The 13294-nt window shown below is 37.8% G+C and overlaps 1 protein-coding gene across 1 annotated transcript in view; it reads right to left on the reverse strand.

Annotated features, from left to right (window-relative positions):
* The window catches only part of LOC114659672 (copine-8), a 650855-nt gene that overhangs the window by 453618 nt on the left and 183943 nt on the right, over positions 1-13294 (reverse strand). Inside the window, exon 3 of the mRNA XM_028812277.2 lies at positions 7379-7425. Within this exon, the coding sequence (XP_028668110.1) occupies positions 7379-7425 (47 nt within the window). The remainder of the gene's footprint in view (positions 1-7378; positions 7426-13294) is intronic.

Here is a 13294-nt window from a genome sequence, read left to right on the forward strand (position 1 = left end):
TGCACAAACAAATTAAGTACACAATCATTAATAAATGGAAAATTTTGGATGTGGTTAAAAAAATACCTATTTTTATAGTTTAAACCCTAAATATGCCCCCAAAACACTTTAATTTAATTTCAAACTCAGCTTAATACATTACCTAAAAATAAAGAATGTAAAGGTAAACCTGTATACTGTACTGCTATGTCTCCCGCAGTGCTAGAATGTAAAATACCGATGTTACCACTATACGTACTGTAATTCATGCAAGCGTGTTTTCATTGCCAGAAGCCTTAGAAGGTGCAGGGCATTTCTGTGGAATCATGGGGCTTTAACCCTTAAACTGCCATATACTTGGGAGTTAATGCATCCCTGGACGCTAAATACTTTTTTGCTGCACTTTAAGTAAATGTCACAATTAACGAATAAATAGTGAAATTTTAATGGAACACATTTTTTTTAATGCAAAGAGCATCACAATTACTGCAACACTGATTCATTTTACACACTGCTAATGAACTGTAAAAACTACATAAAAAACTACTAGAACAATATGTACAAGATGCAACTGACGCCATGGATGAAATTAAGTAAATCATCGAGCCAACTGTGCTTGAACTGGCAGCACACAAGCACACCGAGGTAAGCGCGGACGCTGGCAGGATAGTCTAGTGCAGCGGCTCAATCCCAGAGACAGTGAGGCTGCAGTGCTACAGGGTGTCACGCTTGGGTCACAGAATTGCACAGAAACACAAGAGATTGTAGAGACAGGAACTTTATTCAAACACTTCAAACAAACAAACATGTCTCTTTCAGAAGTAAAACAAGCTCAGTATGCAGTGAGTTCTCGATTAAAGAATAGACAAACATCATAGGGGAGCACAACATGAGCAGGACCCCCAACAAGAGCAGAGGATGTCTGGGGGAGGAGAGAGAAACAAAGCAATCAGCCAAAAAGGACAGGTGCTGTTCAGGTTTTTAAGTATGCGTAGCATCACGCGAGAAGCATATCACGCAACAGAGCAGCCACAAGTAAGCCCAGAAAGTAAGGGAGCAATGTGAAAGTAGTCTATCAGCGTTTTTTAAGTGGGTTTTTTGAGGAGCATCTGTGTCTTCTAGGGGTGCGTTCAGCCCTCCTGCTCACAAGGGGCTGGCAGTGGTCATGAGCTGGCTGCTCAACAAATGTACGGCACTGACTGATCAGCTCCTGCGCGCTCGCAAATGACACTGGGAAACGACTATAGCTGGTTGTGGCGGTTTAAGGGTTAAGAGGAACAAAACGGAAAACACAAGGACACTCAGCTGGAGATGCATCACAGTCAATCAGCAGCAAGGAGAAATGAATAACACTGTAGCGGTCCAGTGCCACTAAGATTTACACCGTCGAGAAGACGGTGATTTATTTATTTTTATGGAGGAGATTCCAGGGACGCACCGAGCCTTGGCCTGACCCGCATGTACTCACAAACAGAGACAAAAACAAAGCAAATCGGCAATCAAACAGCAAATAAAGAATGTAATGAAAACAAATGAAAATGACAATGATACCACCCCTGTTCCCCTTACAGCGATTACACATTAAATACAATAAAGCACCAACAAAACACACACACTAAAATCATGAAAAAAGGCAACGGATGAAATGTAATGATGAAAATAGATAGTCCAGAGATCCGGACGTTGAATGGGAATGTAAAGATAGTCCTACCGGTAGTTCCTGAAATGGTAAAGACGGGCGGACGGGTTCAGGAGTGCTTCTTTCTTTGCAGGATGGCCATGAATCTACTTTCAGTCCTCATGTACAAAGGCAGACAGCAGACAATCCAAACGCCAACCGCAAAATGATCCAGGACAAAACGAGTAAGTACAGGTAACCCAACATAAGGCAGACAAACAGGAACTTGAAACACAAATTACAAAAACTTTTTTTTGCTTTTGGTCACCGGCCCCCTTCTTAAAAGCTGCGTTTACATCCTTTGACCCCAACAGCCCCAGCACCCTCAGCAGAAAACCAATCAGAGCCACTGAAGGGACTGCTGGGAGTTGCAGTTTCAAATTCTATTGGCTACTTTCACCATCACAAGCTGCATTTCCTCTACAGTTGCTTCCTGTTCTCTCTACAGTACAGTATTTCCACGAAAAAAAAGCCATAAAAATTGCGGTGGAAATTTGCAGTCTCCGCTAACAATTATTAGATAGGTTCTAAGGAAAAATCCACGAATGACTGAGGCAGCGAACTCTGAACTGCGACTTCGCGGGGGTCTACTGTATGTACAGTGCATCCGGAAAGTATTCACAGCGCATCACTTTTTCCACATTTTGTTATGTTACAGCCTTATTCCAAAATGGATTAAATTCATTTTTTCCCTCAGAATTCTACACACAACACCCCATAATGACAACGTGAAAAAAGTTTACTTGAGGTTTTTGCAATTTTACTAAAAATAAAAAAACTGAGAAATCACATGTACATAAGTATTCACAGCCTTTGCTCAATACTTTGTCGATGCACCTTTGGCAGCAATTACAGCCTCAAGTCTTTTTGAATATGATGCCACAAGCTTGGCACACCTATCCTTGGCCAGTTTCGCCCATTCCTCTTTGCAGCACCTCTCAAGCTCCATCAGGTTGGATGGGAAGCATCGGTGCACAGCCATTTTAAGATCTCTCCAGAGATGTTCAATCGGATTCAAGTCTGGGCTCTGGCTGGGCCACTCAAGGACATTCACAGAGTTGTCCTGAAGCCACTCCTTTGATATCTTGGCTGTGTGCTTAGAGTCATTGTCCTGCTGAAAGATGACCCGTCGCCCCAGTCTGAGGTCAAGAGCGCTCTGGAGCAGGTTTTCATCCAGGATGTCTCTGTACATTGCTGCAGTCATCTTTCCTTTATTCTGACTAGCCTCCCAGTCCCTGCCGCTGATAAACATCCCCACAGCATGATGCTGCCACCTCCATGTTTCACTGTAGGGATGGTATTGGCCTGGTGATGAGCGGTGTCTGGCTTCCTCCAAACGTGACGCCTGGCATTCACACCAAAGAGTTCAATCTTTGTCTCATCAAACCAGAGAATTTTCTTTCTCATGGTCTGAGATTCCTTCAGGTGCCTTTTGGCAAACTCCAGGCGGGCTGCCATGTGCCTTTTACTAAGGAGTGGCTTCCGTCTGGCCACTCTACCATACAGGCCTGATTGGTGGATTGCTGCAGAGATGGTTGTCCTTCTGGAAGGTTCTCCTCTCTCCACAGAGGACCTTTGGAGCTCTGACAGAGTGACCATCGGGTTCTTGGTCACCTCCCTGACTAAGGCCCTTCTCCCCCGATCGCTCAGTTTAGATGGCCGGCCAGCTCTAGGAAGAGTCCTGGTGGTTTCGAACTTCTTCCACTTACGGATGATGAAGGCCACTGTGCTCATTTGGACCTTCAAAGCAGCAGAAATTTTTCTGTAACCTTCCCCAGATTTGAGCCTCGAGACAATCCTGTCTCGGAGGTCTACAGACAATTCTTTTGACTTCATGCTTGGTTTGTGCTCTGACATGAACTGTCAACTGTGGGACCTTATATAGACAGGTGTGTGCCTTTCCAAATCATCTCCAATCAACTGAATTTACCACAGATGGACTCCAATTAAGCTGCAGAAACATCTCATGGATGATCAGGGGAAACAGGATGCACCTGAGCTCAATTTTGAGCTTCATGGCAAAGGCTGTGAATACTTATGTACATGTGCTTTCTCAATTTTTTTATTTTTAATAAATGTGCAAAAACCTCAAGTAAACTTTTTTCATGTTGTCATTATGGGGTGTTGTGTGTAGAATTCTGAGGAAAAAAATGAATTTAATTCATTTTGGAATAAGGCTGTAACATAACAAAATGTGGAAAAAGTGATGCGCTGTGAATTCTTTCTGGATGCACTGTATGTATGTATGTATACTGTATATATACTGTGTATACATTTTTGCAGACACACAGATTGCAGTAACATCCAATGAAGCTGGAAATATGCAGATCTGATGGAGATTTGCAACCTTAACCAGCTATGGAAATAACTAAGATATTCAGAAATAACAAAGGATGCAGGAAAATAAAGATGAACATAGAGATATGATACTTACATTTTAATTTAAATGGAAGTTCTTAAGGCTAAAAGAAACTAGTTGAAATAAATTGGGGTGATTATTTACTTTTATATTAAATTGATATTATCTAAACAGAAATAAGGAAAAAATCAATAATTTTATAATCGAAGTCAGTCACTGATGAAAAATGATGTGAATGTTTTTTCAAAAATGTTAAAATGTTCAAGGGTTGAATCATGATTTGTTAAGATTTTTAACAGGGCAGTCAGAAAACAAAGGAAGCTGCAGCTGAGGCCTATCCAGGCACCTTCAGGCATGCAAAAGAAAAGGATACTATTCTTTCTAAAGGACCTCAGATTGAAGTTATGTCACATTTTGTGTTTTTCTAATAAAATCTAATCTATATATTTTGAAATAATATGCATGAAAATACAGCATTTATATTCTTCTTCAACAATAATAAATACATAATATTATAACCACTCAGTTTCTCTAATTACTTGCTTCTATTGGTGTTTTAAAGTTTTTTTTTTATTAAACAATTCTGTAAAGTGACAAATAGATTAAGCTGTACTCAGTGAAATCTCAAGTACTTGGGTGGCTTAGGTATTTATGTGACAAAACACTTTCCCCAATTTGCTTATGTTTATTAATTATTCTAAATCAGTACTTTCTATCAATGTTAAGTGAGGTGTAAGACTGAATTTCCCTCTGACATTTACTTTTATTGCTGTTACCATGGTAAACTCCTCGATTAAATAAAGGTAATTCATACTTAGACTGGTATGGTGTACAACTACAGCTTTAAATAGTGCTTGGTTATAATCAAGAATATACTCCTTCCTCAAGTTCCATAGTTAAAGGAAACGTCACTAATTTGTGTAGGACAATGATGAGATTTGGCTTCATATGTAACATACTGATATTTAGTATATCAATGGGTGAATCAGGGTGGTCACATGTGTAGCTCCTGACAGCTAAACATACCTTTAGGCTCAAGCCATCTGCATCAGGGCTGCGGCATACTTCACAATATGCTGTTTAATTACATTACAAGCAATGAATCCTACTTTAGTTTTATTTAATGATGTGTACTTCTTTTAGAGTACAGTACTACAGCTGTTGTTTAGACTTGTAAATCATATATAATCATCCTGCTCCTGAGTGCTGCAAAGGTGCTTCATGTGTGGAGAAACACACATAACAACAAAGTACATGAAAATAAAATTAAAGAGAACTGCCTATTGCCTACAGTCTACTTGCCTATTATGCATTCCTCTCATTACCTCCATATGTATATAATGAGTGCAGTGGGTGCATTTAGACATGCTGTGTTTACAAGATACGTCTCCCTGGCATTGCTCCGTTTTAATTGGAGTTAGAAACAACAATTTGCTCGGATCTCCAAAATCTGGCAGTCGTGCACCCTCAAAATCACAAGGCATTAAAGAGACAAAAAAACACATCTTATAGATAAAGGCTCATATACAAAACCACTTTTAAAGGCTAATTATGTCTAAATGTCAAATGGTTACCTGACTAACCTAAAAATTTATTTTTGGGAGTGTCAGTGTAAATCAGTTTAGTTATGGCGTTATGCAAATGTCTGTGCTACCTTGCCCTTACACTGGCTATTTACATACCATCTGGAAAACTTAATTGTGTATTAAATGAGCTGTCCTTTATAATGTACAGCATGTGATATGATTAAAACTGAACAGCAAACATATAACTTATATTCTCTTCAAAAATTCTATAGTTTAATTTCACATAAAGAAAAAAATTACATAGTCTAGTTCTGTGATGAAGCATGTTAGGGTCTGGGGCGATGAGCAGTTTTAACTATATAAATACAGGGCGAGACACTTGGACTCTGGAGGGGTGCAGGTGTGCATGCCATGCAGCACCGAAGGTTGATGGGGGGGGCATTCAGGTGCAGACGTGTGTAGTTCAGTCATTGCCTCATTATCGCTCTGGGATAAGTAATCAGAGCACTTGCCTCCCAAGCAATATAAAGTGGTTCCTGGGCAGGAAAGGTAGATAGATATGAAAAAAATATTAAAAAGACAGACAAAGAAAAGGGAAAGAAACAAAAAGGAGCTGATGAATTTGTGGGACTCGATGGTGCTGGTTCAGTGAGAAACTGCTCCACTGAGTGATTGCCAGAGGGGAGTAGACCTGGGTGGAAGGTACAGAGAAAGAAAGAGCAGCGAACAAGGCAAGCACTGGTGGCCAGGAGCTATTCGGACTTAGATTACTAGAGCACCACTGGAGGCAAGAATGGGAGTACTGGAACACCAAACAACAAGGCAAGTATCCATGGCCACGAGGATAGCGGAGCCCAGATGGCCAGGTGAATGAGCAGAACTCCAACCTTGCTTTGTTTTAATGGACTAGAGATTCTTTTAATAACCTCTTTTATTTGTCTTTTATCCTCCACAAGAACATCTGTTTTTATTGTACTTTTTTAATCTAATGGAAGGAGCACTGCATTTGTTATGTACTGTAAAATTACTATTGCACTTTGTACAGGTACCTTCAAATGCACCAAATGTGAAAACAATTATTTAAGAAACAGTTTGCTTGCCACTGCAATCAAACCAATGCATCTTGTATATGGATTATAACAAGAATGTGGAGGCTATGCCTCCACCTAAGACCGAGTTTTCCCACTCCTACTCCTAACTTTGTTTTCTCTGAACAGTTGGCAGCTTCATAAATAACTGATCTTACTGTCCCATTTCAAATCAGTCATCTTTATCCTCACCAATATGTTTTCTGTTCACTTTTAACACAATTTTTCTTATAACGGAAAGTAAAGATTATTGAACATCACTGTGGGAAAAAAAAAAACACGGGACAGCAAATCAAACCAGAGAAACATTTCATTCTAAGAGTGTCCCTTTAAAACTCAGAAAATGTAATTTATTTCAGCAGTATATAATAGATGACACATAGAGGATTTTTGAAATTTTAAACCTTTCAAAACAAATTCAGTATGACCATATGCAACAAAATACATCAAGGAAACTCTTTTCAAAAAGAGTTGCTATTCTGGTGTAATTTTTACAAGTATTTTTTAAACTGATATTGCTTTAAATTACTCTTCTAGAATATACATAAAAAGCCTCTACTATAAACAACTTTAAGGACCTGTAATAAGAAATTATGTCATCTGTGTTGTTATATATCTACTTCGTTAATAAAAACATCCATCCATTTTGTAACCCGTTCATCAAGTTAAAGGTTAAATAAAGAGAGTATCCATTGAAGAAGCAATAGGCACAAGATTTTACAAATATGCAAATGTTACATTTACTTACCTCTCTCCATTCTTTGTTTCCGAGTGCTTGAGTATAAAGAACACAAACTGGAGGAAAATAATCAGAAAAGTCATGTCAGACATTCAGTTGAGAAAAACAATAAAGCCTTAATTTATATACAGTAGCTAATTTTTAAAAGAGTTTTACAGAAATCCATTTTCTTAGAACAAGAGCAGAGAGAACTGGTTACAAGAGTCGTTTAAGTTTAAATAGTGAATCAGATTAATCTAACACACTGGGCTTTTTCACTAGTTGAATTGAAAAGTCTTTTACACTATCAGTTTGAACTAGGCTTTCATTGTACAGACAGTAGGTTTTTTTTTTCCACTTATTAATATACTTTGCAAGATAAATTAGCAAGCTGGGTCTACTAGATGGAGGACCTTGAGCAGAGCTTTCAATCTACTGGTGACTGCAAATGAGCTTTTTTATTTTTTTTTTATTCTGCATGTTATGTTTAAGTTGAAACAAACAGATTCTATGATTACTCATACTCAAAATGGCATTGCCCCCTGCCATATTACTCTCTCAACTTCTGTTTATCCAAAACAGCTGCTCTGTCTTAAATTGTTTGATAATAAACAAGCAAAAAATCAGCAGTATGCACATTCCGACATGCAAATCGCAAAAGCAATCGTGGTCATGAAGTCACATAGAGAAGGCGATGTGTTGTTCTCCACTGGACCAGATTCTACATTTCTGTTTTTGTGTTATCCATTCTACACCCTGAGCACAGTTATAGTCAATGAAAGTGAAATACAAACATAGCCAGCCAAATCATACCTAAATAAATGGTATAGGCATAGACTGACAGCAGTGGAAAAAAGATACCAAAAATACATATCTTCTCTCGGCTTAGTTTAGAAGCACAGAGAGGGTTAGGAAAAGAAGCACAGAGAGGTTGTCAAAACATTTCCCTTTAACAATGATATTAAAAAGAGATAGATTTTAAATTTTTCACACTGCTTTAACAATCATATTGTTAATGACAGACTTGTATATTATCGAAGAAGAGTTTTAAAAACAATTGCAAGCATTAGTATCCGAGGCATGAAATTAATCACAGCAGTTTGACTCTTTAAGCAGAAATCCAAAAATATTTTACTCTGTGGCACATTTTGTTGCAGGCAACATCGCCTCTACTTTACCTCTAAAATTGCTTATGTATTCCAAAATGCCAAAACTGGCAAAATCAACTTGAAAAGTATTTTTTATTTACTGTGTGCATCTACCCTGACACAACTGCAATATGAAAAGGCAGGAATAGGTGTTTATGTGTCAAAACTATAGTGTTCTGAGAAGCAAGCACACAATAGCCAAAACAATGGACCGCTTATGGAACACATTAATAAAAACACAGCATGGGATACATTCAGTAGTGCTGTCATGATTGCACAGTTGCCCAGGAAAATGAAATCAAGGTGAGTCACTATATGCAGTAAGAACATGAAAAAAAAATGTTTACCAAAAATGAAATAATATAACATGGGAAATGTCATAAACTTGGGTAGGAGGGTGGTACGGTGTCCAGAGCTTCAGTCTTACAGTCCAAGGACTTTCTTCGATTGCTCTGTGGCACTTGTACATCATCACGGTGTTCTTTTTTGTGAGTAATGTAGTTTCCATATTTCAGTAATGTGCAAGGTTACTGACTCTGCTGTGTGTGTTTGACTGTATCCTTGAATTGACTGCCCCATTCAAAATCAGGTCTAGTTTTTACCCCAATGCTGCTTATCTGAGTTTGGACTCCCCGCAACTGTATATTCAAAAATAGTTAAGAAAACAGATAAAGGAAAGATGCAGGATACATATGTTTGGAACTCCTAACACAAAATGCACCAAGATAAAAGACTCATGTTAATCACATAACAGGGGAATATACAAAATAAAAAAGCTGTAAAACACTCAACATGATTTTTAATTGCTTTCCTTCTGAATATATTATGTTTTATCATAACAAAAATAAATTCCTTCTCACAACAAAAGCTGTGTCTTATATGCAACACAGAACAAAAAAAGCAGGAACAGAGTGGGCTGATGAACAAAAATAAAACACAGTATTGAATTCATGCTGTGAAGACTCTTTCCAGCAATGTTGTAAAAACGCACAGCTGAAATGCAATATCCGTGATATGCAGGACACTTTCACTAACACTTTATATTGACATGCCATTTACTATCAGAAACATGCTGTCTGAAGTCATTTATTAACTGTTTTCATCTCTCTTAATTAACATCTCTGCCTGAATATTGTCCGCAACTGAAAAGAAAAAGGACCTTTAACAGGGCAATATAAAGGAGGATGTGTACAATACTAGCTCAAATTCATCCATACAGTATTACTGGGTAATAAAATGTCCGGTAGGAGAAGCACTTACAGTTTATATTCCTGTTTATATCCAGTAATTCTGTAAGGTCTGCATGACTGCATTTTGCTAAACATTTACTTTAGGCTGCTACCAGGTCTGATAAGCAAAAGCAGTAACTCTTGAGGATTAGCAGATACATATTTAGTTTTTATCCAGATTTCTTCCAACTTATAAGAAATATTTGATTTAAAGCCAAGCAACTTTTGATCTAATGGAAGGAATTTGAAATCTGAAGTATAATTTAAATGAAATATTTGCTACCTTTTGTTTTCCATCAAGTTTGCACTAAATAATTTGTTTTTTTTCTTTCCTGTCTAATAAAAATATTGTTTACTTTGAAATTTAATTTCCCTTCTCACTCAAACTATTTCACAATACTTCATGTCAAAAAGCTATTCTAAAATTTCTCCATTCTCTTTCAAAGACAGGAAAATGCAGTTCACTTGCATTGACAATGAAGGGGAAAACCATTATTGCACACTTTTCTAAAGATATCTTAATTATTAAAAATAAAGCGACAGAAAAAGAATATGTTTCACATATATCATAATCCACACACTTAAAGTAGAAAAACCTAAAGAAATATGTAACAAAAGGAAGCAGAAGAGACCTGCAGAAGGATGCTCTCCATGTTTCAGACTCAGAATATTCACTAACAGCTGACGGCAAGCTATACGCTGCTTTTGAACAATTAATCTGGTCAGGGTTATTGATTTATAGGGTCATTATTAATTGCCTAAATGATCTGCTGTTATAAAAAATTTTACCACACTATAAAATTTTGTGTGTTCTTTCATTTTTATATTTGTTCATGCAGTCTAATTCATTCAAAAAATTTTGTAATGTCATAATCTCAGGGTTACATTAATCTTCATAAAAACAAATACATGCTTATTGTAATTGCCAAAGAAATAGACAACATTGTTTTAAAGTAACTTGCTTTTCATTAATAGAGACAATTGTTAGTCATGCTAGCATATTAGCTAGCATCTAATTTATTAAAAACTATTAACAATAATATGCTTTGTTAAAGGGGGTAGGCATGTTTTGAAAATAACCTGCCATAAACTAGCAGCTCATTTAGGGCTGGTTTTCACATTGTGTCTAATGCAATTGGCATAATCATAACCACTCCTCTTTCATAAATTGATAAGCAGGCTCGAAAATAGATAGACAGATGGATATATACTGTAGACAAGAATGCAAGTTATTTACAGAGTGGCAGAGTTTGTGACAGAGTAGATAACATAATGTACAACAGATGACAATTCTTTCCATTGACTCACAGCGTGACACTGAACAAGGTAATGAATCTACTTGCACTCTAACAACAGAAACAAATCATACACAGATACTGAAACCAAGTGGTTTAGGATGATGTTCACAGTAAAAAAGAAATATATCAAATAAAATGTTTGAATAAATAGACATGATGAAAACAAACAATATTAAAATGTATAGAAACTAAATACAATCAACATGCAGTACCTAAAGTTTCTTTTATGAGACTAAATTAAAGGTTTTCAAGGGAGTCTATTTAAGCCATGTCTTTCAATACAAAATAATTAATAAGAAGCTATTCAAAATACAGATATTAGTTTGCTGTTTTACATTTTAATTTAAAAATTAATGCAAGTTATATCAATGTTTTATGTTATTGTCTACTCATCCATCCAATTTCGAAGTCATCTATTGAGTTCAATGTTAAGGGCCCAGAGCCTATACATGCAGCATGAAGAAGAAATCAGGATCTAGCACTGGACAGCATGGCATCCTGATGGTGGGCATGAGCACATGCAAACCAAGGTCCACTCATAGCAGGTCAGGTTAATATTTCCTGCTAATGTAACATGCAGAAAAAAAACACAGAGACAAGGCAAAAGCATATGAACTCCATTCAGGTAGTCCAAGGGAGGATTTTCATATTAGGGACTTCACAGTTGTGAGACACCAGCCCCATCAACAGTACTGCTGTACAGCAAACATGTAATGCATGCTAATTTAATGAAAGTCATCTATAATTTATAGGTGAGATTGTTTCTCTTTCTACATTGTCACACACATGCGATTAGGAGTGAGCTGAGTAGAGCAAGTGGAGGTAATTACCTGCCAGGCCAGGGGGTGGAGGGGTGCACTAAACCTACTTCTGTTATCTCTGCAGGCCAAATACCGTAAAACCTGCCTGATTTAACGTCACTTCCAGTTCCTGCGCCACAACGTACGTCACTTCTGGTTCTGTTGAAAGATGACATCACTTCCAGGCTTTGCCTTTAAAATCCGTCAAGTCAGTTCAGTCTGGAACTCGACCTATGCACATCAGTGCTCATTACAAGACCCTTTTGCAGTCAGGGATGACATATGGGTGGCTGCCCCAAACCTTTTCTGTGTGTTGAGACTATTTCTTTCACAACATATAGGAAAGAAATCCTCACATATTACATACATAACTGGATATACAGTGCCTTACAAAAGAGTTCAGACCCTCAATCAATTTTCTAATTTTACGGAATTACCTATCCTGATATCACATTTACAAAATGTGCAAATTATATTTCTTGGAAATGTTATTTTCTATTGTACTGCTTTCCTCAGTGTTCTAAATCTACATATAACTCTTTCTTCACTAATCAATTCTGAATGTATGCATCTTTATGTTTTCCCTTCTCAAGCCCACTTACAGTTAGGCATTACAAGTGTAAATCAGCCATGCAAAATCATGGCTAATCATCATTTTGGAATGAAAAATGCAAAAGCAAAAGTGCATACACCTGATGAGCCTCAATTAAAGCAAAACATGTTGCGTATTCTTTGTATCATTTGGCAGGTATCATGTCTATGATCTGCTTCTTGCAAATGAGAGGGTGTGGTGGATGTCTGCCGACTGGCTCACCAACCACAAGCATTACCTAGTAGGTGACCACCCAAATATCAGATTGTGATCATATATATAGAGAACATACATGGGTCATTATCTTCCCTGGCGGTAGATGGCAGTTACCCTGGGATGCAGCGGCATTTCATATTCCCACAGGGCTCCATGGGAGTTGGAATTCAGCACAGCCCTGTTGGGTTCTGTGAGTGCCATCAGGGGGTGTTGCAGGGACTGCTGAGCTCTACTTTGTCATGCTTCTGCCTCACCCAGAAGTGTTCCCAGACAACGCGGCCAGCGGAAGTACTCCTGGGTGCAGCATAAAAGAAGCCCACTGCCCTCATTCCAGGAGTCAGAGTCAGGAGGGAAAGGACAAAGATTGACGGAAGAAGTGAAGGCAGAAGACACAGAGAGAGAAGAAGAAGAAGAAAAACATTTCTATGTGCATTATTGTGCTTATTGGTACTGTGTTGACTGTGCAGGTGGGAAACTATTGAGAATCATTTCCCACAGCTAAATAAAAGCCTGTGTGTCTGAAAGAACTTTTGTCTGCGTCCGTCTGTGTCTGGTTAGGGGAGCTGGTGTGCCTATGCGTAAACCATTTCCCACACAAGTTTTAAAAACAACAACAACAACAAAAAAGTGCAAGAGAGAGAGTTATCTTGAGATAACAGTGAT

The sequence above is a fragment of the Erpetoichthys calabaricus genome, chromosome 1, assembly GCF_900747795.2.
Source record: "Erpetoichthys calabaricus chromosome 1, fErpCal1.3, whole genome shotgun sequence".
Lineage (NCBI taxonomy): Eukaryota > Metazoa > Chordata > Cladistia > Polypteriformes > Polypteridae > Erpetoichthys > Erpetoichthys calabaricus.